Genomic DNA, 25,044 nt, shown 5'->3' on the forward strand with positions numbered 1-25,044 from the left:
GGGGGGAGGATGGGGTTCGAGGGGCGGGGAGCATCGCAATGGTAGGAGGACCGGGCTAGAACAGGGGTGGGAAGGTGAGGGGCGGACCTAGGTGGGGATGGAGGGACCCAGGAGGCAGGGGGCGGGCGACTGCGGGAGGAGAGGAGCAGGGAACGGGACGGGGCAAGGGGCAGGCGATAGGGCCGCGGATCAGTGCCAGGGTGGGGCGGGAAGGGGATAGGGGCAGGGACTGTTGGTGGGGACAGGTGTGAGGACAGAGGCAGGAGGTGGGGACGGGGGCGGGGACAAGGCTGGGGCCTTGTGTGAGGATAGGGGACAGAGGACCAGGGTGGGCACTGGGAACGGGGGCAGGGATGGAGTTGGGGACAGGGCTTGGGAGGACAGGGACTAGAGTCGGGGACAGGGCTTAGGACAGGGGTGGGGACTGGGGCAAGCAGCAGGAACCAGCGATGAGGGTGGGGAATTGGGGTTGGGATAGGGCTGGGGGCCAGTGGACAGCAGGCCTGAGGCGGGAGACCGGGTGACTGGGACAGAGGTTAGTGACCCGAGTGGGAGCTGGGGACAGCGGGTAGGCTCCTCCCTGAGACTTTTCTCTTTGCTTGGGGCCTGCTTGGTTCTACTGGTCTCCGCTGGTCAGATACTGCCCAAGGAGCCTACCTGGGTCCATCACAGGCTGTAGGGAGTGCCTGGATCAGGGAACCCCATGAGCAGGTGGACCCTGCCTCCCCCTGTTGCACGGGTGGAAGATGGGCGTGCCCTGAGCAGTACTTGTGGAAGGAGATTGCCAGTGTGGCCGATGGATCCGAGGGTCAGTTGTGAGTCTGATGTAATAGGGAGGACAGTTTAGTCACCACCTCTGCCTCATTTGTACTCTCAGGTGGCCTAGGGCTGAAGCCTTTGAGGCCAGTTGGGCCAGGATGTGCTGGGGCTCTGGTGACAGGGATTCATTGGTCTGCCCTACCCTTGCTGGTTGTACTGGGCCAGAACTTTCCTTTAAAAGAAAAGTTTCCTTTTCTTTTAAAGGAAACTTAATGGCCACAAGCTAGGAGTCACGGGAATAATTGTGTGGCAGCATCTTTGAGTACATCACACTTAGGATGCTCCACAAGTCACTTCTCTGAAGTGGTAGAAATGTTAGCCAGGCACAGTGGCTGAAGCCTGTAATCCCAGCACTCTGGGAGGCCAAGGCGGGTGGATCATGAGGTCAGGAGTTCAAGACCAGCCTGGCCAAGATGGTGAAACCCCGTCTCTACTAAAAATACACAAAATTGGCCAAGCATGGTGGCAGGTGCCTGTAATCCTAGCTACTGGGGAGGCTGAGGCAGGAGAATCGCTTCAACTCGGAGTGCGAAGGTTGCAGTGAGCTGAGATCGTGCCACTGCATTTCAGCCTGGGCGACAGAGTGAGATTATCTCAAAAAAAAAAAAAAAAAAGTCAAGAAATACATTATATTAATATTCAGTGACTGTAGATGAGATAGCATCATTGTAATTGGTGATGTTTCTGGGGAGCCTGCAGGCTTCCATGAGATGTGTCATCTTTGTGTTACTGGGAGCCAGATTCAGGGAGGAAGGCCGCACCAGGCCAGCATTTGGTGTTCCTACTTTTGCAGTAGAATCCAGCAGAGAAGTAAATCTATGCTAAATATGATTTCTCAAAAAGAATCCACTAGTGCATACTAGCTATTCAGGAGGGAGGCTGAGCCCAGGAGTTCCAGACCAGCCTGGGCAACATAGCAAGACCCCAACTCTAAAAAAAAAAAAAAAAAACCCTAGGGTGTTTTTTCCAAAAGCAAAGGAAGTGGTGTTCTCTTAGCAGTTTATTATGAATTTCCTAAACATCTGATTATAGAGGCGTTTGTATAACGAGTTTGGGGTTTTGTTGTGTTTTGTTTTTTTAGACAGTGTCTCACTCTGTTGCCCAGGCTGGAGTGCAGTGGCATTATCATAGCCCACCACACCCTCAAACTCCTGGGCTCAAGTGATCCTCCTGCCCTAGCCTCCCTCTACAGGCGTGTACTACAATGCCTGCAATTTTTTATTTTATTTTATTTTTTTGTAGAGACAGGATCTCGCTGTGTTGCCCAGGCTGGTCTCGAACTCGTGGCCTCAAGTGATTCTGCTACTTTGGTTTCCCAAAGTGCTGGGATTACAGACATGAGCTGCAGTACCTAGTTGAGCTTGGGTAATTGAACCCAGCACTGCATATCAGTCGTTGGGCACCACTAGTCCTTAGCAGTGTGCTAACTGGCTAACAGCAGGCCTGAATTGGTGTGTGCTGGACACTGCCAAAGCTACTTTTGATCTGATGTTTTCTAATTTTCTAGGCTATCTTAGCGGCACAGAGACGAGGAGAAGATGTGGAGACTTCCAAGAAATGTAGGTACTTGTGTTTCCACTTGCAAAATGAGGCTGTGCTGTGGGTCCATGTGCTGGTGGGTGTGGTGTGGATGGTGTCCACAGGGACATTGTCAGCTGTGTGCCTGCCTGAACCGGTGCTGGCCGGAGCCGTGGGAGGCAGCCATCTTCCCAGAGCAGCTCTGGTTGGCATGAGTGCAGCTGTCTGTCCCCATAACTGAGAGAAAACTCTGGAAGTCCATGCCTTGAGGCGTGTGAACCTGGGACAGCCTGGGTTCCCATGTCCCCTTGGGCTCAGGCAGCCTCTGGGGTCTGGTTACCACTCTGAAATGGTTTTCCGTCAGGTTAATTCCAAACCCTCTCCTCTGCTTTTGCCTCACACCGATTCCAGGGGCTGCTGGCCAGAACAAACAACATTCTATCACCAAGAACACAGCCAAGCTGGACCGGGAGACGGAGGAGCTGCACCATGACAGGGTGACCCTGGAGGTGGGCAAGGTGATCCAGCAGGGTCGGCAGAGCAAGGGGCTTACGCAGAAGGACCTGGCCACGGTGAGGCTGCGCCGGCTCTCACTCCTCCTGGGGTTGTGGGCTTGGGGAGGGGGGTGGCCGGTGTTCAGATAGCACGGGGAGGGCAGGCTCCACCCCCCTGGTGCCCCTGCAGGGAATGCCTCGGAAAGCCAGGTCAGCCCGGCTCTCACTCTTGCACAAAACGCAGCTGCGTGTGGGTGCGTACCCCAGGGGCCCCAGAAGCTGGTGTTCTCAGGCAGCGCTCTGCGCCTGGTTTCGCAGCCGTGCTAGTGGAGCTGATGTGTATAAAGCACATGTTCTCTTTAGAAAATCAATGAGAAGCCACAGGTGATCGCGGACTATGAGAGCGGACGGGCCATACCCAATAATCAGGTGCTGGGCAAGATCGAGCGGGCCATCGGTGAGTGTCCCTCCGCCTTCGCCGGGTCCGCTGGACAGGGAGGCCACCACTCCTGGCTGGGGTTGGTGAGAGTGGGACTTGGGAGACGAAGATGGCCCTGAGGGTCCCCTGTTCTCTGAATTCTGGGGCTTCGCTTCTCCAGGCGGTACAGACTGAGGGATGATGGGGGCTCTGCAGGCCTCGGGAAACCCCCAAGAGCAGTGGAATCCCACTCCCTTCCCCTTGCCGGTTCCCGTCAGCCCGTGCTGTTGGCCATGGTCTGAGCCTGAGCACAGCGGTCCAGGCCCTATCCGCATGGGGCCGGAAGCCAGTTCCGCAGAGGACCCTGGCTCCAGTTCTTCCAGAGAGGGGTATTTGTGCTCTGCTGTCTAAGATGATCAGACTCATCCTTTTCAAAATTAGATGTGAGGTCCAGGAGTGCTTGTGTGTTGAGAGCCCAGTGAGGAATGGGAGTGGCGTGGCCCCCTTCCCTGGGAAGATGTTGAAGCGGGGCAGCGTGGGGGGCAGGAGGGCGCTGGCGCTGCAGTGGCCAGTGGCTGTGGCTCATTTCAGGCCTCAAGCTCCGGGGAAAGGACATTGGAAAGCCCATCGAGAAGGGGCCTAGGGCGAAATGAACACAAAGCCTCGAAGTCAGTGCGCTCCAGCTGGTCTCGTTCTGCCGGCTCCCCTTGGCTGCCAGCACCGCCGTGGGTCTTCTCACGGCCACATGGAACAAGGGGTCCAGCTCGTGGGGAACCCTCCCCAGCCCATTCCTGCTGTCAAACAAACAAAACCTTGCAAAGCGTTGGGTTCTGCTGACTGTTTTTCTCGCTACGTCGCGTTCCTCAGATCAGGATGCAGAACTCCGCCTTCCTGTTCTAGGGGTGTCTGCCTAGTAGCAGTTGTGGGTTAGAGGCCTCAGGGAGCTCTGAGCACTACCTTATATAAGGGTAAGGGGTGGAGGCCAGAGGCGCGGAAGGAGGAGGAGCGGTGTCACTGGGAGCTGCTTTCTCTGATGTAGCTCTAAAGAGAAGCTGGGAGAATTTCCTGCCCTTGGTGCCGGGGCCAGAGTATTCGGTCCTGCTCTCAGCTCCCAGGCCCCTAGTTGTGGGGAAGGCCGGTGAATTTTCATGACTGATGCCCGGGAGTGGGCTGCCAGGGGGCTCTGAAGGTGTCTCTGCAGGGCCATTTCCTTTCGCCCATCTGTGTGGACAGCAGGCACTGGTCAGCCCCATGGCACCTGAAGACGAGGGATGGCACTAGCCATGCCTGACCACCACCCTCTGCTGGGACTTAGTCCCCAGGGCGGACAGGAGCCCGGTGGCTGGCGAGGGTGCCATGCTGTGCCCTCTAGCACCGCACGGCTCCTGGGGGCAGATGTGATTTCATGAGACAGGGTAGGGCTTTCCCGTGGGCAGGAGGGGGCTTGGCTGCACAGGTCTGGGTATCGCCACCCTCGCTGGGGATAGCCACCCACAGCCAGGCTTCAGAGGCCACAAGACTGGGCCCTCACCACGGGGTTGTGCCCGAGTCACCCACATGGAGGACCAGAGCTCTGGGAGCTGAGGTTAGTGACGTTGACCCTGCGTTAGGATGGGAGTTCTCTGCTTGTGCCCCAGGCCAGGTCACAGCTTCACAGGGTCACCCTCCTGCTCAGGCGCAGGGGCCAAAGGGAAGGGCTCAGCTGCAGCCCTGGGGCACCTGGTGACCTGGGCGCTGTGACCCACAGTCCCTGGGGCAGCTCAGGCCTGTACCACAGACAATGGGCCCAGCTTAGGCACTTCTTCCCTCTGGGCCTGCTCCGTGCACCCTGTCCCCTAAGGGTCATCTCCTTTGCATGCTCCTGATGCTGTGGGTCAGTTTCACTGTTGTTCTCAATAGACACAGAGCCCCTGCCCTGGCCCTTGTCCTGGTGGGTCTGTGTCCTCATGGGAGAGGGTCCCCTTGTCTCTGGTTCCTGAGCTGCATCCAGAAGCAAGCAGGTGCCCCTAGCATGTTCTCCTATCATGTCACTTAACACTGCAGCCCCCACCCTCACTGGCTGGTTAAGTGTGGATGCACTGACTTCAGCCTGGGAGCTTGGGCCGCCCTCATGGGCCAGGGTGTTTATTCACAGAGCAACAGAGTCAGCACAGGGCAGGGAACGCCCAGGCCTCGGCATGTCCTGAGACCTGCAGCCTGTCCCAGCCTGGGTGGGGCAGGTGTCCGGTCCCCGGCTAGGGTCTGACCAAGTGCTGGATGTTATGTGAGGAAGTGAGGCCTTGTCTGAGGTGGTCTACGGATCGCTGGTGACAGATGCTGGGAGGGTGACACCATCCTAGGAGGAGGAAGAGGAGTTTTTTTGTTTTTTGTTTTTTTTCTTTCCCGAGATGGAGTTTCGCTCTTGTCACCCAGGATGGAGTGCAGTGGCATGCTCTCGGCTCACTGACTGCAACCCCTGCCTCCCAAGTAGCTGGGATTACAGACACCTGCCACCACACCCAGCTAATATTTTGTATTTTTAGTAGAGAAGAGGTTTCACCATGTTGGCCAGGCTGGTCTCAGATTCCTGACCTCAGGTGATCCACCTGCCTCGATCTCCCAAAGTGCTGGGATTACAGGTGTGAGCCACCCTGCCCGGCCAAGGAGGAGGAGCTTTGACAGTGGTGGCTGGGAGAGGCAGGGCAGGGAGGGCAAGGATGGGCCTTGCACAGGTGGGGGCTCCTCCCTGGGGGGATGTGTCCTGCCAGTGCCTATCCTCCAGGGTCACAGCTGAGCACAGAGGCTCCTGCCCACCCATCCCCGGGGGCTCCTACCGCATTGAAAAGGATGTTGTCGAAGCTGGGGGCTGTGGCCTCTGTGTTGCTCTGGAAAGGGCAGCTCCCCCTCTTCAGCCAGCGCCGTCCCCCAAGTCCCAGCAGCACCAGGAGCATGAGCAATAGGAGGGCACTGCCAACCACAGTTGGCACAGACACGGGTACGGCTGTGTCCCCTGTGGGCCATAGGGACACGTGAGCCCTCCAGAGCAGCCCCCAGTTCGGGTGTCCTGGTGTAGCCCCTACATCTGAGGCTGAGGAGGAAGCCTGGGGCAGCCTGGTCCCCTCAGCCTCTGCTGGCTCCTGGGGTTCACCCCTGTTTCAAAGGCAGAGAGTATCTGTTCTGCCACCACAAGGATGGGGCCTGGCAGGCAGGCAGCTGCTGTCTGCAGACTTGGTGGGGCTCGTGGCCCCAGGTGAGATCCTTTCCCTCACCAAGTGAGAGCAGTCAGTGGTTGCCCTGACCCGGCTGGCAGCTCCTCCAGGATGGACCTTGCCCTCGGTGTGTGCATAGGGAGCACAGAGGCCACAGCCAGGCAGGGCAGGCCCCAGAGGCTGCACCCCAGGGTGCAGGGACAGCCCAGCCCAGGCAGTGGCCCCAGGGGTGAGCGGGGCAGAGAGTGAGGAGGGCACGGTGTAGGCCTGGCAGCTCTCCTGTCCTGTCTGGGTGCAGCATGCTCACAGCTCCTGGGGCCACACGCTGGTAAGCCTGGCAAACCCTGAGCCGGGCTGGCCCCCTGGGCCCTCTTCCGTGCCTCACTGCAGCCCAGGGCTCACCTGGGCTGGGGGCAGGCTGCTGGCAACGCTGCCCGGCCAGATACTCCACGTCATCCAGGGCAATGGGCCCCAGGGCTGGCTGGCCGCCCAGAGTGGCTTCAAACACAACCTGATGGGGAAGGAAAGGAGTCTGTGTGGGCCCTGGGTGGAGGAGGAGGCGGCTCCTGGCCCGGACAGCCGGCCTCACCTGGAACTCGTTGGTGCTGGCCACCTCCACCTGGGCCTCCAGCCACTGGTGCCGCCGGTGCCCGCCTGTGCTCCACACGGCCAGCTGGCCCTGGGCACTGCTTAGCAGCACCCTCAACTCCCCCTTGTCTGAGAGCAGGGCCAGGGCGTGTCACGCCTGGGGTCCCGGGACTCCTGCACACCTAACCAGGGGCGGGGTGGGAGGCCACCTCCCCACCTTTGCTCCTGGACCCCTGCTGCCCCCATTGCCCAGGCACCCATTGGCCCAGCCGGACTCACAGAAGTGCTCAGGAAAGCCCATGTGGTACCAGAAGCGGAGACAGGAGACTGGGGTGGCTGGCAGAGGCTCGCTGCGCAGCCAGGCGGCCCGGCCCCCGGGGCCCAGCACACCAGTTTCAAAGAAAGCAAAGTGGCCTGGGAACAAGAGGAGGTTGATGCCCAGCTGATGGGCAGAGCCAGCCCTCAGGGCCCTAGCAGAGGCTAGGTGGGCAGGGCCTCCTCTGGATGGGGCGTGTACTCGGTGGGCAGCAGGACGCCAGGTGGCTGTGTGTGGCTGGCCTCTGGGTCGCCTCCCCACCTGGCTCCAGTGGGCACGTACCTGCCTCTGTGCCCAGGGTGTGGTCCACAGGGGGCTGGGGGTAACGAGAGGGGTGGCTCCCCCGCCCCAGTCCCAGCTGTATCCACCTAGGCTGGGCCAGGCCAGGTGGCTCCAGCCACACAGGCCAGACTCAAAATCACAGGAACCTGCAAGACATGGGTGGGTGAGTAGTGCTGCCGCCCAAGCCCTAGGCACCACCACCACGAAGGGAGAGGGCTAGGCAGGTGCCCCAGAGCAGGGCTGAGGCCACAGCAGGGCTCCCACCTGGCCGAGGGCAGGGCCCATCCTGGAGGAGCAGGTCATCCAGAGCCACGTAGGAGTGTGCCACGCCTGCGGCCACTGCCTCAAACACCACCTGGTGGGTGCAGGGCAGGGCAGCCTCAGCGGGTCCAGGAAGCCCTCAGGGGAAGGGGGAGGGGCACCCCACCCTGCACTCACCCTCCAGCCTCGCTGGGCCTGCACGTCCACGCTGCCCAGGCGCCAGGCCAGCCCACCGTGGGCACTGAGGCTGAGCACCTGGTGCTTCCCGCCCTTCTCCAGGTGGACCCGCAGAGTGCCTGCCAGCAGGGGCGGCCCCGGTCAGCAGTGTGGGGAGAGCGCCTGCAGGTCCCGGTCTGAGCTCCCAGGCTCCCGGCCTGGCGGGCGCAAGAGGCTCCCCAGTGGCCTCAGCACAAGGCTGGTGGGGACACCAGGCCAAGCTTCCCTGAGCCCACTGGGGTCCCCTCCCTAAGCCCCTCACCTGGGTTATGGAGGCTCCCGTGGTACCAGAAGGTCAGGCAAGCAGGCTGGGCCGGGGGCCTATACTCCTTGGAGGTCAGGGAGGCCGTCTGGCCCCTGGGCAGTGCATCTGGGCTGGTGTCCACCACCATATAGTGCCCTGGAGGTGCCAGCATCAGCCTGCCAGCCCCTGGCCAGCCCCGCAATCCCTGCCCCTGCCAGGCCCACATACCTTGGGCTGTCTCAGTGGTGTGGTCTGTTGGGGGGCCCCAGGCTGTGTGGCCCGAGGCATTGGCCTGGCGCCTCCAGAGACCCTGGCCTCCAGAGGAGAAGCCGCAGTCCGAGTCCTCAAAGGAGCAGTGATGAGGGGCCCAGCAGGGGCCTGGCCGCACGGCCACATCATCCAGCGCCATGGTGCCGTGGTATCCGTCCCGGAGGCCCTCGAACAGCAGCTAGAGGTGGAGGGTGTCAGCTGGCCAGGGGTCCTGCTCTGTCCTCCCACCTGGGCGCCAGGCCTCACCTGGTACTGGGCACGGGTGCCAGGCTGGTGGGAAAGGGTGGCCCAGGCCTCATGCCAGCGGTTGCCCTGGGTGCCCGACCGTGACCACAGGTGTGTCTCCTCCCCTTCCCGTCTCATGGCCAGGCGCAGAGTCCCTGCAGGGAGGGGACCAGTCCATAACTGACCTCTCCCCTGTGCCTCGATAGGTGTCAGAGGGGGGACTCTGAACCTCCGGGGGCCTCCCCACGGGCCCTGCCCCACTCCCAGGTCCACTCACCAATCTGGGGTCCGTGGAGGTGGTACCAGAAGCTTAGACATTCCGTGGGCACTGCTGGCACCTGGGGCCTGGAGAGCAGGTGGGCGCTGTGGCCCCAGGCCAGGGGGTCTGTGGGGTCCAGGAGCACAAAGTGACCTGTAGGGGGCATGGGGCTGAGCTGCAGAGATGCTCCACTCCTGTCTGAAAGCCACCCCTGGTCTGAGCACCCGTCCTACCTTGGCCTGTGGTATGGTCGTGGTCAGGGCCACGGCTCTCCACCCAGCGCCAGTGTGTGTCTGAGAGGTGGCCTGGGTACCAGCTGCATGTGTCCCGCTCAAAGTTACAGGAGACCTCTGGGGGTGGGGCCAGGTGGGGTCACAGACCTTTCCCCCTCCCCCTCCAGAGCCCTGAGGAGGTAGAAGCTCCGGGGTCCCTGGAGGGGTGTCGGGGGAGCACCCAGGTGGGAATGAGGATGGGCAGCAGGAACCTCTGTCTCTCTCGGTGGTCACTGTGGGGCTACAGTCCCTCAGGGTCACGTTGTCCACCCCAGCTCCCTGCTGGTCAGGGCCGTCCAAGTCCACCAAACCGACAAACTCCAGCTTCATGGGATAAGGGGATGAGGAGGACCATTAAGTCAGGGCCCGCTCCAGTGGAACCCCCACTCTGGGCTGCCCTCCTCACCTGGAAGGGCCGGCGGCGGGCCCCTAGAAGGACCTTGTCCACCTTCCAGCCACCTGCACTGCTGCTCAGGGCCTGCCATGCCAGCTCCCGGGAGCCGTTGTCTACCACAACTAGTGCCAGGAAACCTGGCCAGCGGGGTGGGGGTGCTGCGGGTCACCCGACCCCAGATCCCTCCCACCGTGCAGGGAGCACCCAGGGGCTGGCCAGGGAGCTTGTGGGGGGCGGTGGTACCTCGGGGCTGGCTCTGTAAATAGTAAGCCAAGTGGAGTTCACAGCTGGGGCCAGAAGGGCCAAGGAGGGGTGTAAGGACCCGGGCCTCAGTGCTCAGCTGCCCCCAGGCCCTCTGCAGAGACAGGAAGTGCCCTAGGGGAAGAGCAAGGTGCTCAAAGCCTCGTCCAGGGCCCCACTCTGTCCCTCAGGGATCCCCAATCCTGAGACCCTCTGGAGTACAGACAGAGCAGAGACCCCTCCGAGGATGCTGCGCACACCCGGGTGGGGGCTTGAGCGTTGGGCCTTGGGCCTCACCAGCAACAGCTGCACTGGACCCCTGGCTCTCCTGGGCTGAGAGACGCCGCCACTGCAGCCGCCCCACACTGGCGTCCTCCCAGCCCCCGGCCTCGAGGGACTCAAAGTCTGTGGTGCCTGAAACAGCAATGGGCACTGAATGGCAGAGTCCTCGGCCCGCCCCGGCACCTACCCCCTTGGCTCCTCAGCAGGAGGTCTGCAGGAGGCTGAGCCCCTTTACCGCAGGCCTGCTCGTCCTCGCCCCCTGCGCACTGCTCCTCGAAGTCACACAGCTGTTCTGGGGGCACACACAGGTCCCCGCAGGCAAGATGCCCCTGCTTGCAGGAATCCTGGAGCCGTGAGCTGGGCGGCAGGGGTTGGGGGGCTGGGGCCCAGGGCCCAGGAGGCAGTGGCTGCAGGGTGGACACCTCTGTGGGGGCAGAACTGGGTCAGGTGGCAGAGATGGGGAGTGCTGTGCCTCTCTAGGGCAAGGCAGGGTAGGGCAGATTCAGCAGGCTTACCCAGCACTGGTCTGCAGTGGTCAGACAGGATGAGGTCGTCCAGACCCACGACGCCCCCCGGGCCTGTCTGCCCGGCCAGGAGGATCTGAGGGCAGAGGGGCTCAGGGAGTGCCCAGCCTATTTTCCCTGGGGTCTGGTCCCTGTCCACCCGCAGCGGGCACCTTGTGGGTTCCCCTCCCCTGCCCGCATCCTGGCTCCCCAGACCCCACCCTCTTGCTGTTCCCTACCTGGAAGGGGTGGGCGCTCTGGATGTCAACACGGTCTCGGACCCACGCAGTCCCCAGCTCCCCTCGGCGCCTCCGCAGCAGGACAGGAGCCTGTGGGGCACTGGACCCCAGAGTCTGCAGGAACAGCTGGAGGCAGCCAGCCTCAGAGCCATGCAGGTAGTGATAGAAGATCAGCTGTGGAACCAAGAGCTGGCTGGGGGCCCTGCACCTGGGCAGCCAGCACGGAGGCCCTGTGAGCCCCACCCATCTCACCGAGCAGTTGGAGGCGCCTGAGGCTTGGAATTCGGGGCTGGAGAGTATAGCAGGGGTGCCAGGCTCGGCCACAGAGACCAGGAAGGAGCCTGCAGGAAAGGGCGGGAGTGGGCCACAGCCGCTGGGCTGTGGCCACGTGGACAGGGCCTGGGCTGGGTCCCCTGTGGGCCTCACCCTGTGCACTGTTACGGCTGTGGTCACGGCGTGGCCAGGAGGGGAGCTCAGGACCACCAGCGCTGTGGTTCCGGGACCAGCCTTCCGAGCGGTTCCATGGGCCCAGGCCTGTCTCAAAGTCGGTGGCTGTGTGGCGGCCTAGGGTGGGAGGTGGGGGTGTCAGGGCCACTAGGCAGTGCTTCCTGCAGCCATATGGCCCCAGCTCCAGGGTGGCCCTGGCAACCACACCCCCAGAAGGATCATCCCAAGGATCCAAGGTGCCCCCTCCCGGATGAGTGCTAGGGTCCCCACCGAGGTGTCCAGTCTCCCTGCCTCACTCTGGGCCCCCACCCTGGCCTCACCACAGGTGAGTGGGTCCTCATCAGACAGGTCCCCGCAGTTGTCTTCCCCATCGCACAGCTGCTGGGGCTCCACGCAGACCTTGTTCTGGCAGTGGTGGTGTCCCAGGGGGCAGCTGGCCTGGGGGGCTGGGTGGGGCAGGGTTAACCCTTCACCGAGGCCCTGGGAGTGGGAGAGCACTTGGGGGCAGACAGGGTCTGAGCAGGGGGTGGGCAGGCAGGGGCCCTCCTGGGGGTGGAACAGGAAGAAGCAGTGCCTTACTGGGCAGACCACAGTCCCAGAACTCTAGGTCATCTAGAGCCACAGCGCCCCTGTGGGTGGCATTTCGGGTGGCAGAGAAGGTCACCTGAAGAGAACAGGCCCTCAGGACCTAAGTCAGGGCCCAGACCCCCCCAAGGCTCCCACTCTCCAGACCCTTCCAGCTCACTCGGAAGTCACCCCGGATGCGGCCTGTGGTCACTGCCAACTCCTGCCAGCCGGGGTCCCAGGGCCCTGTGCTCTGCCACAGGATCAGGGTCTCTGAGCCATGGGTCACCTCCAGCCGCAGCTCAGCCACATCTGCAATGTCAGGGGTCCCAGGGCAGCTGCGTCCCTGCTTGTCCCCACCCGCCCTCCCCTTGGGCACCCCCCATGAGCTTTGGGGGTCCAGAGTGCACCTCCAGAGGCCGCGTGGTACCAGAGCCTCAGCTGGCAGGAAGGGGCTGCGTCTCGCAGGGTTGGCGAGCGCAGGGCTGCGGTGGATGCCTCTTTCCCTCGGTGGGTTCCGACGGCCATGTACCAGCCTGGCCCAGGTGAGAGGTCAGGAGACAGGGCAGGGAGCAAGGAGGGTGTTGGGACAGAGGCCTGCAGAGACTTGCCCTGGCCTTACCCAGGTCAGTGCCCAGCGTGTGGTCTGAGTGAGGCCCAGGACCCTCCAGTGCGGCCCCTGCCCTGTCTCGGAGCCAGCTGTAGCCTGAGGTGCTAATGTCCCGCCAGCCGCAGGAGTCCTGCTCGAAGTCGCAGGTGAAGGGGGTGCCCAGGGCGGGTGAGGCCCCACGGTAACCTGGGAGAGTGGGTGGTCAGATGTGCGCCAGGCCTGCTCGGCACTGGCCCTGCCCGCCCATCTGGCCTTGGCTTACCACATTGGGCCTCATCTGAGCAGTCCCTACAGTCACACACGAAGTTGCACACGGCCTGACCAGGGCTCCTGCAGTGGCTGGGGACCCAGGCCCAGCCTGGGGATCTTGCTGCTGGGAGGGTGACAGCCAGGGGACCTGGGTGCAGAGTGATCAGCCATCCCAGCCTGCCTAGGACTATTCAGTTTTGGCACTGGACATCTTTTGTCCAGGGAAGCCTCTCAGACCAGGAGATGGGGCAGGGAGGGACCAGGACCCATCAGAGAACTCCCACCCGGCTCTGGACCAAGCAGAGCATGCTCCTGTTTCCAGCCGTGAAAAGGCTGGGGAGGAGGGCCTGGGCATGTGTGGGGATGAGGACCCTGCCATGGGACACCCCCAGAAAGGTAGCAGGAACCCAGTGTGCCCAGCAGTGAACTGGGCACTGGGAGGGTGACCCCCAATGGGAGGCAACAATGGGCGGCCCAGGGGCCTCCACAGGCTCCGCCCAGTCCAAGGGTGGCAGACAAAGGCTGACAGAGCTGGGGGGCACCTCCTGAGCTCTCTTGTCCTAGACTGGGAGAGGAGTCTTGTCTCTTCCTTTGCTTGGCAGGCCTGAGGACCCCATGGGCTGATTCCAGGTCACCCCTGTTGCAGACCAGCCAAGGCAGTGCCTGGCAAACCACCTTCCCTTTGGGGCTCAGGCGTCAGCCCTGGTGCCCGTCACTGCCACACAGATGGTAGGCTCAGAAGCCAGAGCCCCTCGTCCTGCTTCAGGAGTGAGACAAACGACTTACCCAGTAACAGGACCAGGGCGGGCAGCAGGTGGCTGGGCAGAGGCATGGTTGGGCCAGAGGAAGCAGGGCCAGTGCGGCCACACAGGGTGCCTGGGAAGTTCTGTGCGGTTATGAGCCTGCACTGGCCCCACGCGCTGACTCTGCTGTTAAGTGGAGGGCCCCTCGGCCTGGCCCCACCCAGTGCTGACGGTGCCAAGCATAGGCCGGGATAGCGGCCCCAGGAGGGGGCCTCTGACCCAGGGTCAGCTCCCACCTGCTCGGCTCCCTCAGACACAAGGTCAGGCCCTTCCACCCTGCCCTGCCCTGCCCTGCCTGGTGGAGGGGAGGTTCCCACTGGAATGGGGAGGGACCCAGGCACCCCACCAGGACTCTGCTCGGCAGTGTGGGGTGGGCAGAGGCCGCTGTGGCCTCTCACTGTGCCTTTGGCACTAGCCTGGTGGTCAGGATTCAACCAGTCCGGTAGCTGCGGGAGTCCAGCATGTGCACCAGAGCCGGCCCCTGCGTTCGCAGCTGTGGGGCACCTGCCTCTGAAGGATCACCCCCTCATTCATTCACCCTGAGCATCCAGGTGCCATCTGGTGCCAGGCACAGGGTCCCTAGGAGCCCAGAAACTTCTGGTTTTCATGAAACAGACCCACACTTGGGGCAGGGCTCTTTAAGGCTAGGGAAGGAGTGTGGCATTTGGAGCCAGGCCCCGTTTGTGATTTCCCATGGTGTGACCTCGGAGCTTGTGTCACTGAGCCTCAGTGTCCCGGTCTGTAAAATGTGGTCACGACAGTGCCCGTCTGGAGAGGCTGGCCGGAGGACCAGTGAGCTGACAAAGGTGGGGATGCCCTGTGCACAACCAGCCCTGGCCCCCAGGGTGCCCCTGTACCACCCCACAGAGTGCCACTGTGTCTGGGCTTCCCAGGGCAAGGCCTGAACCCATGCCGTGCCCACAGCCCTGCCGGGTGCAGGAGGGGCCCCCAGAGTCAATGTGAGCCTGCAGGGTAGGTGCAGCTGTGGGACCTGACCCTGGATACTGGCAGGCCCCATGGGGCTAGTCATGGAAGGAGCCTGCAGGCCGAGCCTCAGGGCAGACAGGACACTGGGAAGCCCTGGGATGGGTTCACAGGAGGGAGCACTGGTGGGTGCCCCAGGTCTTGGCCAGCCCGAGGGATCAGGCCCTGACTCCAAGATGCCCTGGAGGACAGTGGCCGTGGGAAGAGCAATCAGGCCGTCAGCAGGGCCCCCTTATCAGACCCCAAAGGGCTGAGTGTGCACGGCCACTCCCTGGGGCCACTCCTGTGCTCCCCCACCCACCTGCTTTAGTTAGGGTCTGGGGGGCCCTGGAGGTGGTGACGCAGGGTGCGGAAGCCAAGGACAGAGTTCAGAGACTGGGAGGCGTGGCAACATGTTTAATTCTGTGGCCAAGCTAGCCTGTCTGCAAAGCCTGGCAGACAGCACGTCACCAGGAGCTGCCGCAGAAGCAGGCAGGGCCAACCCTGAAAGGGGTGCAGGCAAAGGCGGGGGCTCCGACATGGCTGCTGGAGGTAGCAGGCCCCAGGCTGGGAGTGCTCAGTAGCCATCGTTAGCCCAGGTAACCTCGTAGTCGGGGTACTTGGCTTTGATTTTCTCAGTTGAAATGGCGTGCTGGGCAGGACCATAGGCCTGGAGAGAGAAGACGCCTGCTGGCACCACCTGGACCCTTCGACCCCATGCCCTGGCTCTGGGCATCCAGCCACACCAGAAGCGAGTGTGGGAAAGGGACAGGTAGTGCCTGGGGGTGCCAAACCCACCATCCCGACCGCCCTTGGGGGCTCCCCTGGGGAGAGGCGACCTCATAGGCAAAGCAAACCTTGAGGGTGGATCCTGGGGCTTGAGGCACCCAGAGGGACGCACGTGGCTTTCATCTGCTGGTGGTTTTTGTGAAGAGCACGGGCGGGGACTGTGAACTCCACCCAGGTACTGACTGCCCCTGGGGGCCCAGGGCACAAAGTGCTGGAGGACAGCTAGAGCCCAGCAAGGCCTCCCGGGGCAGGGAGAGGGAACGGCAGGCCATGTCTGGGGGTCTCCCTCCCGCCCCTCAGGTCTGGCATGTGCTCCAGGGGGGAATGTAGGAACACAACTGGCCCTGGAAGGAGGGCTCTGCCGCCCACCCTGGGAGAACCCCGGGAAGCCTGCGTGCTCATCTGGGGCCACGGGTCAGGGCAGCAGACTCAGGTGGGCCTCGAAGCTGGAACTGGGGCCTCCAGCAGGGTTGGACGGGGCTGCGGCTCACCATGGAGTAGCCGTACACATGAATCTTCTTGTCCTGGCTCTGGTGGGAGATGCGTCCGCCGCCCAGACACTCACAGTCACAGCCCTGCTTCTGCATGTCGCCCGACACTTTGTCGTAGATGTCCGCTGGGATGGGAGGGCGGCCTCAGGACGTGCCCTGGCCGCCCCTGGAGGCCGCGGGAAGAACTCCCGGCCGAAGGGGTCTAAAATCCCAGCTCTGAACAGCCTCTTCCCCAGAGGAGACGAAGCCCCTTGAGGCTGGGACAGGGATGAATGAGAGGAGGGTGGAACCGGGGCGGGCTCGGGAACTGGGAGACTGTTGTGAGGCGGGGGGTGTCAGGCCGGGTCACGCCTTTCCCGCCCAGGCCCTGAGCCTGGCTCAAACCTAGCAGGGGCAGCGCTCGGAGCAGAACGCAGTCCGCGGCCCGCAGCCCCGCCCCCGTCCCGCTAAGCCCCGCCCCTCGCACGCCGGCAGGCCCCGCCCTCACCATGGTACTCGGCCCACTTGTAGCCGCGCACGATCTCCTTGCTCTCCGCAGCCGGAGCCCCGGAGCGCGGAGCCGAGTGGACTCGGATCAGCACATACTTGAAGACGCCGTCGGAGTCGATGTCCACATCAGGAATGTGAGCGAGGTCCGCCGCCGCCATGTTCTTCGTCCCGGAGGCCCCGCCTCCCACCCGACCCGGGGACCACTTGTACTGCGGAAGGCGGGCTCTGGGAAAGCGGCGACCAATCCCGTTGGGGAATGCTGCCCAAGGCCCGGCGCCTCAGCCAATTGTACCGCCGACCGAGGCACGTGCTAACCAATCGCAATCCAGTTCCTTGCCGCCTTGCGGCCCCGTCAGCCCCACTAGCCCCACTTAAAGGAAACGTGGAACCGGGAATGGGTGGTGATTAAATCCAGCCAACGGAAAAGTTCCTCTCCAGCGAGGTCCGGTGGCACCCTTGGAGAGGGGCAGTTAGGCGGCCCGCGAGGCTGGGGCAAGGAGGGAGGTCTGAGGGACGTGCCAGTCCTGATCTCTTGTCCCGCACGTGGTCCGAAGACCACCCTCCCCGTGGCCCCAACCGCCCGAAGGCCTCCCCCTCCCCCCTCCACCGACCGAAGGCCTCCCCCCTCCCCCTCCCCCTCTCCCCTCTCCATCTGCGAAGGCCTCCCCATCCCCTCTCCACCGCCGGAGGGCCTCAACCCTCCCCCCCTCTCCCCTCTCCATCGTCCGAAGGCCTCCCTCCCCCTCTCCACCGCCGGGAGGCTCCCCTCCCCGCTCCACCGCCCGAAGGCCTTCCCCCTCCCCGCTCCACCGCCCAAAGGGCCTCCCCTCTCCCCTCTCCATCGCCCGAAGCGCCTCCTCCCCTCCCCCCCCCGCCTCCATCGCCCGAAGGCCTCCCCCTCTCCCCTCTCCACCGCCCGAACGCCTCCGTCCCCAAACCGGCTACCCGCACAAGGAGGCAACAGCAGCCGCTACATTCAAGTTCTATTTTACTTGGTTGGAAAGCTCTTGCTTCCTGGAAATTATTTCGATCCAGGGGTGTTCCTGGCCGGCCCTCAGGGGTGGGGCCGAATGCATAGGCCCTGGGGCAGGGGGCGCGGGGCGCGGCGGCGGGTGGGCAAGCGGGACGCCTGGCCGGTGCAGACGCGCGGGGACGAGGTGGGCGCGCCGGGTGCGAGAGCAGGAGCGGAGGCAGGGGTGCCCAGTTTCTCACTTGGTGTCCCCTTCCCTGGCTCCGAAGTAGGGCTAGGGACTCCAGGAGGACCCTTGCGTTTGGCCTCCACTCCTCTCCCAGACACCCCACCCTCCAGAGAGCCCTGGGCGCGGACCAGGGTGCGCTTGGGGGGCAGGTGGAGGCCCGGCCGCCGGGCTTGCACCTCCACGCCCACAGGACGGAGTGCGGCCAGAGCGGGTGTGCGGGGACCTCTCGGGACAGGGCAAGCCCCTTTGGGTGGGTTTCTGCGCTTACCAACTAGCTCGCTCCCTCACCTGCTTGCACCACGCTTTCCCCTCCAGGCTCCCACCTGGAAACGCCCCCTGTCCCTTGGTCCTTCCTCTCCTAGCCAGGTGTCAGCTCTGGCCAGGCCCACGTGCTCTGCTTCCCCTGCCCAGGTCCTGTGCCCTTTCGGCTGGGAGACTCGCATATCGGCCTGAAGACCTTCCTGCGGCTTTTCCCAGCTCTTGCAGGGCCCAGACTGCAGCGGCTGGAGGCGAGGGGACGACAGGGCGCGTGGCGTGGTCAGTGTAACGGATCCGACCAGCGGTAACGCACCGCGCACCCTCGGCCCTGCCCACCGCCTCGCCGGGACGCGCTCGTGCACACGGACGCACGAAGGTCGACCAGGGTGTTCTCCAGAGGAGGCACCCCAGCCGCGGGAGGCGGGGCGGGGCGTGTTTAAAGTGACAGACTGGGCTTTGGTTACGTCGGGCTTCTGGACGAGGGGAAACCGGAGTTGGGGAGGCTCCAGCGAGAGCCCCGCGGACCGACGGGGACCGGATCTGTACGCGTGGGGTCTGTGCAGTAGTGACCCCTCCGAGTGAAGGCAGAGCTGGGCGGTCCTCAGGCCCACCCCGCCTCCCAGCGGGGAGCACCGAGGGCGAGGACCGGCTTCTTCTGGGGATCCTCGAGGGCGAGCTGGGAGAGGGAGGAGACCCGGGAGATGAGAGAGGGGTTACTGGGGATGGGAAGGCGAAGAGCCCGTGAGGAACACTACGGGGACGGAGGGCCGGGGGGTGGGGGCCTGGGCGGAGCTGGAAGCCGTACTGAGCGGAGCTTGGAGGGCCAGGGAATTAAGAGGCGGCCCTAGGAGAAGCCGGGGTGGGGCCCTGGCGGGGCTCGGGGGCGGCCCTGGGTGGGCCGGGCGGGGCCTGAGTGGGCAGGGCAGGGTTCGGGCCAGCGCCTGAGCTGGGCCTGGTGGGCCCCGCGCCTCACATGATGTCGTCCAGCAGGTTGGCGCTGGCCACCCAGTCGAGCGCGCGCGGCTCGGAGGCGGCCATGATCATGCACATGAAGGGGCGGCCGGTGCGCCGGTCCGTGGGGTAGATGGTGGTGGGCGTGAAGCGCCTGTTGGCCTCGACGAACTCGCAAAGCTGCTCGTAGACGCGCGGGAACTCGTGGCGGAGGAAGACGCCGCGCAGCCGCAGCTCGCGCTGGATGTGGATGAAGGCCACCTCGCGCGCGCGCCGCCCCGCCTCGCCGTCCTGATCCAGGCCCGCCGTGCCAGGCGGCGGCGTCAGGATCAGCGTCTCCATGTCGGGCTCGCGGCTCCGCGCCGGGGGCGGCCGCGTGGGGCTGCCGGCCGCCAGCGCTACCTTGGCGAACTTGCGCACTGTCGGCCCGTGGCTGCGTGGCGCGGGCGCGGGCAGGGCGGGTGTCCCCGGGGGCGCGGCGCCGGGTCCCACGGCCACGGATACGCTGAGCAGGAAGCACTCTGCCGGCTCGTAGAGGCGCCCAGCAGCCGCCAGCTCGCGGGCGTAGCTGCCCAGGGGCGCCGCATGTGTGGCCAGCTCACGCAGCGATAGGTAGGTGGGGGACAGCAGCAGTCCCTCCAGGCCAAAGCGCAGGAAGTTGTCGGCCGAGCCTGGACTTGGGAAGCCCAGGAAGAGCACGCCGCGGCCGCGCGACAGGAAGCCGACACGCGCGATGCGCGAGAAGGCGCGGTGTACCGGGCCGCTGTCGCGGCAAAACTGCAGCACGTGGCGGCACACGCTGCCCACGCGGCCGTACACGCAGCGCGCCTTGTGGGCGTCCCAGTCCTCGCGGCGGCACAGGCGCGAGCAGTAGTAGGTGTAGCAGCTGTGGCAGGACTTGAAATAGAGGCAGGCGTTGAACATGGTCTCCGTGCGCCGGCAGCGCGCATTGGAGCAGGTCATCAGGTCGTCCTCGTCGGCGCTGGGCTCGGGGGACGCGTCGGCCGCCTCTCCCCGGGCCGCGGGCTCCTCGGCGCTGCCGGCTGAGGCGGGGGGCGAGCGTGGCGGCGCCAGCGCGGGAGCCCAGAGCCCGCGGGCCGCGAGTCAGCAGTCGGACGCAGACATGGGGCCCAGGAATGTCGGCCCGCGTTGTGCCTCTGAGGTCCTGTGCCGGCCGGGGGCTCGCGAAGTCGATCTGACCCAGGTCCGTAATGAGCATCCGTCACTAGCTCTCGAGGCTGGCCTGGCGGCCAGCGGTGGGGCTCGGGCCCGGTGGGAGGTGGCCGCGCTGCGGCCCCCGGGAACCTCCCAGGCTGGCGCTCCGGGCGCTCGGTGGCGCGCAGCGTCGTTGTCGGTGATGGGTGATCTCGGGCGTCACGTACCAGTTGCGGCCCAGGCCGTCGCCCGCGCGGCCCTTTCTCCGTCCAGCGACGTTCGGTCACAGGGACATCGTGCGGCTGGTAGCGTCTGGTGCGAGGTGGACAGGTTCACGACGACGGGCGGGCGACGGGCCCTTCCCGGGGACACGCCTCAGCGCTCCTGCCCCTTCGGCGCCCAGCAGGTCGTCGTAGCCTGCCGGACCGGCGGCCCAGCGGGTCCCCTTCTCCGGCGGGGCCCCGGTGCCAGAATGTTGTCCCAGGAGCGCGAGTAAGTGGCGGCTGTTTCGGTGACTCAGCCGTGGGTCGGATCTGTGTGCCGGTGCCTGCCGTGCCAGGAGGCGAGCAGCGGGTCGGCGGTCAGAGGGCAGGCGCACTTCAGGGTGCGGGTAGGGTCCGGGCCCCAGTCCGCCCAGGCCCGGCTTTTTGCTGCGGCGGGTGCGGGTACGTCCGAGCCAGGACCGCGCGCTCGCGGTATCCGTCTGTCCGAATTGTCTTTCCGGTTGTATAAGTGGTGTTCGGGCGGTTGGAGTTTGGGTCCGGGGCTTTTCCTCGGAGAATCTATATGTCGGTGGCCCCGTTAGGTTGCAGGCCGTAGTCTCGGGTGACCTTCTTCCCACATAGTAGGAGCGGGAGGGCGGTGCGAGATCGGGAAGGTGCGCACCTCTCCTGCGTAGTAGGCCGCCGGCATGCGCTTGGACTGGGCCTGGACTCCTCTGACCGGTAGGGCCTGGGGCAGTAGGCATCGAAGGTTTCGGCCGGGCTGGCTGCAAGCTGCCCCGGAAGCCTTCGGGCTCCTCTGTATAGGAAGGGCTGGGTGGGGGCCCGGCGGGGTGGTGAAGGGCAGACTGCGGCGCATCAGCGTAGTCCCGGGGCCCAGGCAGCGGCCCGTTCGCAGTAGTAGCGCTCGGGGGTCCGCCCACAGTATCAAGTCGCTGGGCGTCGGCGCCGTGCGCGACAGCGCCATGTGGCGAGGCCCGGGTACCCCGTGAGGCCGTGAACCTGCGTGGGCGGGGCGGGCCCCAGGGTCGCGGCCTCGGCGCGGGCCCGCAGGACCGCGAGCCCGGAGCGGCGTGCTGGAGCACTGCGTCGTCCGGCTTGATGTACACAGAAAAGCCGGCAGCGCACGGTGGTGGAGCGGCGACCCCGCGGGTGGGCTCGTGGAGGCTGCCGCAGCGGCCGCCGGCGCGCACAGGGGCGCCAATGCGGCCGGGGCCGCCCCCGCTGCGGCTGCAACTGTGATGGGGTGCAGCTCATTTGGCGAGGGCGCGGAGGCCGCCGGGTAACGCGGGCTCCCGGGCGGCGATGCCTCGGCCCGCGCTTGCACGCTGGGCCTCCGCCCTCGGCGGGCAACACCGGAGCGAGGCAGGCGCGGGCGTCAGGCCCGGGGGCGCGCGGGGCGCGCTCTTGGAGCGGGCGCGGCGGCGTGGTTCGGCCTCGCGGGTCCGGGAGCGCGGCACAGCGGACTCCGGGGGCGGTGGCTCCGACAGGGTCTCCATGGCCGGCCCGTCCAGCGCCTCCAGGAAGTCGAAGCTGCGGCAGTGGCGCTTGTTGAAAGGCTCGGGCTCAGCAGGCCGGGCCACAGATCGCTCACATGGCGGGCGCCTGGTTGCGGGTCCCGGGGCCGCCACCTTGATGTCCTGGTACACGGTTGACACCAGCAGGTCCGGAGGGTCCGTACGGGTCATCTTAAAAGAGGTCCCCAGGCTGGCGGCTCCAGCTCACACTGCCTTGCGGGGCTTTTGCCCTGGGGGGAGACGCGGGTCAGGGCGGCCCCCTCCGCAGCCCAGGCCCCGCTACTCCCCCACGCTGGCCCGGCTTACCTGGGGCGCAGCGGGCGGAGTAGCCCTGGCTGCAGGCCTGGGCCGAGAATGCGGGCGCTTCCTCCATGCCGGGGTCAGAAGCACCTGCGGGAGGAACCCAGCTGTCCAGGCGCCCAGGTCCTGACCCTCTCCCGTCCTCTCCCGGCTATGGGGCGGGCAGGCCAGAAAGGCTTAGCCGTGGCTGTGGTTCCCGCGGCGGGAGCTCCTGCGTGAAGCTCCAGGGCCTCCCCTCCCCCGACTAGTGACGGCGGGGCCGGCTCGGGTGGACCCCTTTCCGGGTGGGGTAAGGGAGTGGGGGCGTGGTCCTGGGGGCTGCGCCCTCTGGTGTCCGCAGCTGGAAGGACGGGGCGCATTTGGCCCTTATGTATAGGTGTTGCCCCACGAGACATTAGTGACTGTGCCCTCGTCACAGCGCCCACCGCAGAACGACCCCTCCGATCGCGCACAGTCGAAGGCGAGTCGCTGGGTCTCAGCCTTAGCTAGCTCTGCACCAAGCGGGTGACACCAACCACCCCAACTGCTGGCCAGGCCGAGCACAGAGCCCCTCCTCCAGCACTGCAAGGACCCACGCCTAGGTGCCCTCAACTTCCTGTGAGCTCCAGGCCAGAAAAAAGCCCCCAGAGAGCATACCTGGGCCCTAAATCTCCCTTTCCTTTGCCGACACCTCTTCTGACCCCAAGTATCTTTGGGTGGTTGAAGCAAGGCCCCAGCTTTGTGTAAACGCACAGGACACCCCCCTAGGGTGTGCAAGGCAGTCCCAAGCCATCGAGCCATGAGCTCGTGGCAGCCCCTATCTCCTGAGCTGCGCACCCGGCCCGGAAGCTGCCCACTGGGGGTGGGCAGGGCGGAGGGTGGGGGAAGCCCCACTGCTTTGCAGGAAAGAGCCCTCCCCACTTTGCTGAGAAGGTTCCATGGAAACCTGCGTTTCTTAGGCCCCCACGCTGCAGGCTGGCCAGGGTTCCGATGTGGACTGCCAGCCCCTCTGTGGTCCCAGAGCCAGCTGGGGGGTGCGTCAGAGAGTGGCCACAGGCCTGGCCTCTGCACATCCAACACCTGGTCTGGAGGGGTCTACCCCAGAGTGAGCCGGGGGAAGCGGGTACCTAGCCAGGCCCCTCGCGCGGCAGAACCTCAGGTGGATGGGCCTCTCGGGGTCTGGCCGGGTCCCCCCCCCTGTGTCGCAGGTGTGCAGGGGCTTCCTGCTGGCAGAGCTGTTTTTCTGGGTCAGGGCAACAAGTCTCAGGCCTTGTCCCCATCCCAGCCTCCCGCCCACCCCATCTCCCCCCTCCACCTCACCCGTGGCAGGACTGTCCACCCTCCTGCTCCCTCTTTCATGCTAAGCTAAAGGCCAGGCCGGAATCCGGCCGGATGACAGGGTGTGAGGCTCCACCCCAGGGAGGTGACAGTGGGCCTTGCTGGCTGAAGCTATGGGTGACACCCTCTCCCATGGGGATGGGGGTGGGGGTCGGCCCCCTCGTGGGCCCAGGGCCTTCTGGAGCCCACGGAGATGGCTGGAGGCCTTCCCTACCTCCCAGCCCTGCTCTGGCTGGGAGCGGCCCTTCAAGGGATACAGCCGGTGTTGCCTGGGGGCGGGGACTCCCCATCCTTGCGGCCGCCCTAAGGCAGCCTCCCCCGCCCATGACAGTGACACACTCAGCAACTCGGCCGCCAGCCCCTTACCTGGGTGCTGCTCCGGCTGTGCCCCGGTGGGCTGTGTCACCCCCAGGTCGGCTCCTCTGTGTCCTCGGCACCGCTGCGTCCCCGGCACCGGCAGAAGCTTCCAGGCAGCAGCGCGGATCCTGGCCTGGCTGCTCAGTGCTGCCCCCAATGGCAGCTGAAAGAGCTGTACTTAAAGGGGCCGCGCCCAGTGGGGGCTGCACTGTGGAGCTCGGGATCGTGACTGCACAGGCTCCAATTTGGGGCTGTGCGGAGCATCCCCAAGACGCAGACTTCAGCGTCTCAACAGGAGCCCTGTGGCCCGGAGCAGCCTGCCAGTCCCGCCAGTGTCACCCCAACACACTTGCCTGAGAGGAGGGGCCCCAAGCCCTGGCCTGGGCTGCAGAGATTGGTTAGGGGCATCTTGGAATTTGCATCTCCTGTTGGGCGAGGCAGGACCAGATGGGCTGCTCCCTGCTCCACTGGCCTTTCCCCAGGCCCTATCTGCTTCGAGGCTGCCAATGCCAAAATCTCCGTGGGTACCTGGGGCCAGATGGCCCCTGCAGCCCCCTGTGTCCCCAGGATGCCATCCTCTCTGGGTGAGGCCACTCCTGCATCCAGTGTCTCTGCCAGCCTGGGAAGGCCTGCACGTGACCTACCGCACCTGTCTGGTAATGTCCTCGTCCCACTCTGCCAGCCCTCCCTAAGGCATTGGGCCTGGAAACGTTCTAGCTTGGCAGAGGAGTGGGTAGCCGATGCCCTTGGCTCTGAAGGGCAGGACCTACACCATTCTGCGTTGTTCAAAGCAGGGCCCACTGAAACCCCAACATAGCCGTCCATGGTGTGATCCTGGCAAGTTCACGTACTGTCGACCCATTCCCACACCAGGGGAACCCCTGAAGCTGACCCTGACCTCATGGGCTGTGGGCTAAGGGGCCAGGCTCCTAAGCTTGCTGTGGGCCACAGCACCTGTTCAGGGACCACAGCGATTGCCCCACACCCTGGGGTCACAAAGCTCCCAGGCACAGGAGCCTCCAGCTTGGCCACCCCCTCCCGTTCACTAGCGCACTCTTCCTGCCCGCCCTGCAGGGTTCTCATGGCAACAGTAGCTGTGGGGGTGGAGGCTGGGCGCTGCTGACAGCTGGAGGGGGCAGGGGCCCGAAGGGGGGGGCAGTGCTGCAGGCGGCTGCCTGGGAGCCATGCAGACTGGACTTCCACCTCATGGGGCTGCGGACCCCCAAGTGTGCTGGCTGCAGCTGCTGAGCCCTGGCACAGGTGGGCTGGGATGTACCCAGGGTGTGGCCAGGGTTGGTGGGATGTCCTCACAGCATTGCTGGGCAGCCTCCTGCCT

General features: G+C 64.9%; 4 protein-coding genes across 7 annotated transcripts; 1 reads left to right on the forward strand and 3 right to left on the reverse strand.

The window, feature by feature from the left end:
* Nucleotides 1-449: 449 nt before the first annotated feature.
* EDF1 (endothelial differentiation related factor 1) lies at nt 450-4,072 on the forward strand. The gene is made up of 5 exons (XM_017892997.1): nt 450-455; nt 2,327-2,378; nt 2,749-2,909; nt 3,195-3,288; nt 3,841-4,072. The coding sequence occupies exons 1-5, from the start codon at nt 450-452 to the stop codon at nt 3,900-3,902; spliced, it is 375 nt and encodes a 124-aa protein (XP_017748486.1). The 3' UTR covers nt 3,903-4,072.
* A 1,273-nt stretch (nt 4,073-5,345) lies between these two features.
* Nucleotides 5,346-13,086, reverse strand: MAMDC4 (MAM domain containing 4; the record flags this gene model as incomplete). The annotated part of the gene is given in 27 exon segments (XM_017893215.1): nt 5,346-5,584; nt 6,063-6,238; nt 6,840-6,948; nt 7,027-7,154; nt 7,305-7,439; nt 7,624-7,671; nt 7,674-7,769; nt 7,888-7,978; nt 8,062-8,180; nt 8,363-8,500; nt 8,573-8,792; nt 8,861-8,994; nt 9,117-9,251; nt 9,332-9,448; nt 10,008-10,139; nt 10,302-10,418; nt 10,522-10,710; nt 10,802-10,886; nt 11,029-11,202; nt 11,281-11,369; nt 11,455-11,592; nt 11,796-11,921; nt 12,055-12,139; nt 12,221-12,351; nt 12,450-12,575; nt 12,662-12,835; nt 12,912-13,086. Coding segments are annotated over 27 exon segments (3,429 nt in total), but the record flags the coding sequence as incomplete, so codon positions are not given.
* A 1,966-nt stretch (nt 13,087-15,052) lies between these two features.
* On the reverse strand, nt 15,053-17,078 carry PHPT1 (phosphohistidine phosphatase 1). 4 transcript variants are annotated; one of them, XM_017893085.1, is made up of 4 exons: nt 16,432-17,078; nt 15,945-16,069; nt 15,522-15,576; nt 15,066-15,334 (listed from the first exon to the last, which is right to left on the reverse strand). In XM_017893085.1, the coding sequence occupies exons 1-4, from the start codon at nt 16,589-16,591 to the stop codon at nt 15,300-15,302; spliced, it is 375 nt and encodes a 124-aa protein (XP_017748574.1). In that variant the 5' UTR covers nt 16,592-17,078; the 3' UTR covers nt 15,066-15,299. The 4 variants fall into 4 exon arrangements, with proteins under 4 accessions (XP_017748572.1, XP_017748574.1, XP_017748573.1 ...); XM_017893084.1 differs by having other exon boundaries at nt 15,522-15,579; XM_017893083.1 differs by lacking the exon at nt 15,522-15,576 and having other exon boundaries at nt 15,053-15,334.
* Nucleotides 17,079-18,468: 1,390 nt separating this feature from the next.
* On the reverse strand, nt 18,469-25,022 carry AJM1 (apical junction component 1 homolog). The gene is given in 15 exon segments (XM_017893078.1): nt 18,469-19,923; nt 19,926-20,127; nt 20,129-20,200; nt 20,202-20,264; nt 20,267-20,647; nt 20,650-20,753; nt 20,756-20,860; nt 20,863-20,911; nt 20,914-20,990; nt 20,993-21,023; nt 21,026-21,073; nt 21,075-21,113; nt 21,116-21,208; nt 21,210-21,964; nt 23,718-25,022. Coding segments are annotated over 14 exon segments (3,024 nt in total). The 5' UTR covers nt 21,906-21,964; nt 23,718-25,022; the 3' UTR covers nt 18,469-18,859.
* Between the last annotated feature and the right edge of the window lie 22 nt (nt 25,023-25,044).

Source organism: Rhinopithecus bieti, unplaced genomic scaffold, assembly GCF_001698545.2.
Source record: "Rhinopithecus bieti isolate Rb0 unplaced genomic scaffold, ASM169854v2 scaffold_23276, whole genome shotgun sequence".
Classification (NCBI taxonomy): Eukaryota; Metazoa; Chordata; class Mammalia; order Primates; family Cercopithecidae; genus Rhinopithecus; species Rhinopithecus bieti.